The sequence below is a fragment of the Octopus bimaculoides genome, chromosome 27 (genome assembly GCF_001194135.2).
Source record: "Octopus bimaculoides isolate UCB-OBI-ISO-001 chromosome 27, ASM119413v2, whole genome shotgun sequence".
NCBI lineage: Eukaryota > Metazoa > Mollusca > Cephalopoda > Octopoda > Octopodidae > Octopus > Octopus bimaculoides.
In genome coordinates, this window is record NC_069007.1 from 9,215,049 (window position 1) to 9,217,680 (window position 2,632).

The 2,632-nt window shown below is 38.7% G+C and overlaps 1 protein-coding gene across 1 annotated transcript in view; it reads left to right on the forward strand.

The window, feature by feature from the left end:
- LOC106876783 (receptor-type tyrosine-protein phosphatase N2) overlaps nucleotides 1–2,632 on the forward strand; it is a 124,004-nt gene that overhangs the window by 17,815 nt on the left and 103,557 nt on the right. Inside the window, exon 2 of the mRNA XM_052977131.1 lies at nucleotides 672–713. Within this exon, the coding sequence (XP_052833091.1) occupies nucleotides 672–713 (42 nt within the window). The remainder of the gene's footprint in view (nucleotides 1–671; nucleotides 714–2,632) is intronic.

Genomic DNA, 2,632 nt, shown 5'->3' on the forward strand with positions numbered 1-2,632 from the left:
CCTTAATGTAGTTTCCAGGGGCTTATACCGTATTACAGAATGTGACAAGACTGACCCTTTGAAAGAAAGGTACAACTCAGTTTTGGAGTCATGGGAAATAAAGTGCCTTGTTCCTAACATGCTGCTGGGAATTGAACAGATGATAAACCACGTGCCTTCACACTACTACTACTACTACTACCACCACCACCACCACCACCACCACTACTACTACTACTACTACTACTACTGCTGCTGCTGCTACTGCTACAACATACAGACACTACAATAGACACAAACACAGACATACCACTATCTATGCAAACACACACACATACACACACACACACACCTTGGAAACCATTGTGTTATGTTGACCATTTAAACTTGTGGTTCTCAACCCTTTTTTCACCTATGAACCCCTTTGGCCCCTCTTTTACTCAGATGAACACCCTATAAACATTTGGTGTCGAAAAAACCTTATTACATTTTTATAATTAAACATTATTACGAATTGTATATAAAAGAAAATATTTTGTGTATCACAGAAGTATAACCAAATTATTGGGCATAAATTTTAACAACAAAATTTTATATGAACCTTAAAGGGTCATATGGCCCCCGGTTGAGAACCACTGATGTTCACCTATATTATACAAAATTTCCCTGACTTTGGTTCCTGTCTGTTCCAGTGAGACTTCCAGTATAAGAGCTACGAAAGCTGGTTTGGAAAGGTTCGTTACCTCCTCTATGTACTTATGCCTTTTGCACATGTGGGAAGAAGCTTGTTTTCCAACCACATGGTTCTGAGTTCAGTCCCACTACACGGCCCCTTGGCCAAGTGTCTTCTACTATAGGCCAAGCCAACCAAAGCCTTGTGAGTGGATTTGATAGATAGAAATTAGAAGAAACTCATCATCATCATCATCATCTTTTAATGTCTGTCTTCCATGCTGGCAAGGGTTGGACAGTTTGAGAGGAGTTGGCAAGTCCAGGTGCCACACCAGGGGCTACTGTCTATTTTAGAATGATTTTAATAGCTGGATATCCTTCCTAATGCTAACGTATGTGTGTGTGTATGTGTGTGTTTGTGTTGAGCCCCGTTAATCACTGTGTGGCATCTGATGTTGGTTTGTTTACATCCGTAGTTAAGAGATGTAATGGATTCAATGTGATGGACTAAAATCTTCAAAGCTGTGTCCTAGCATTCCAATAATGGAAACAATTAGAAGGTAAAAAATACACACACACACACACACACACACATTCATTCACACACACACACACAATCTCTTACACACACACATACTCTCTCACACACATACACACACGCATATTCATTCACACACACAATCTCTTACACACACCTACTCTCTCATATACACACTATCACACACACACACACACTCTCTATCTCCTTCTCTCTCTCTCTCACACACACACACATCAACACCCTATCATTGGTAAGTAGTTTTCCCTTGGGAATAGATCCTTTATCATTTATTTGTTTCAGTTATTTGACCGGCCATGCTGGAGGTCTTAGTTGAAAAATCGACCACAGGGCTTAATTTCTAAAAATGTGTACTTATTCTGTTGCTTTCTCTTGTCCAGTTGTTAAGCTACGAGAACATGAACAATATAACATTGGTTATCAAATGCTGATAGGCGACGGACACACAAACACATGTACATATATATATATACATACATATATATATATATATATGTATATATATATATATAAATATATACATATATATAAATATGATGATGATGATGATGATGATGATGATGATGATGATGATATACATATATATAAATATATACATATATAAATATATATATATAGATATGTACATATGTAGATATATATATCTGTATGTATAGGCGTAGGAGTGGCTGTGTGGTAAGTAGCTTGCTTACCAACCACATGGTCCCGGGTTCAGTCCCACTGCGTGACATCTTGGGCAAGTGTCTTCTACTATAGCCTCGGGCCGACCAAAGCCTTGTGAGTGGATTTGGTAGACGGAAACTGAATGAAGCCCGTCGTATATATGTATATATGTATGTGTGTGTATATGTTTGTGTGTCTGTGTTTGTCCCCTCAACATCGCTTGACAACCGATGCTGGTGTGTTTACGTCCCCGTAACTTAGCGGCACGGCAAAAGAGACCGATAGAATAAGTACCAGGCTTCTAAAGAATAAGTCCTGGGGTCGATTTGCTCGACTAAAGGCGGTGCTCCAGCATGGCCACAGTCAAAAGACTGAAATAAGTAAAAGAGTAAAAGAGTATATCTTTTATCTTTCTATGGGTTTCAGCCAGAGGCTGAGGTCATGCTGGTGCATCACTTTTACTGCATCCAGGGATTTTTCCAGTATTGCTTCTGGTGAAGTAGTGAGTTGGATGTTGCCACCCTTTTTTGTGCCTCCTGCCGCAATGTGTGTTCATCCAGAATTGCAGATAAAAAACTGTCTAGACGTTTTTTGAAGACTTTCATGTCTACACTTTGCAGATCTCTGATGCTCTGTGGTTGAGCATTAAAAAGTTGTGGTCCGTTGAATCCCAAGCTATTACAATATTTATAGTGAAAAATATTGTATGTGGTTAGATGATATAAAGTCTATTTTTCACCATATATATATATATATATA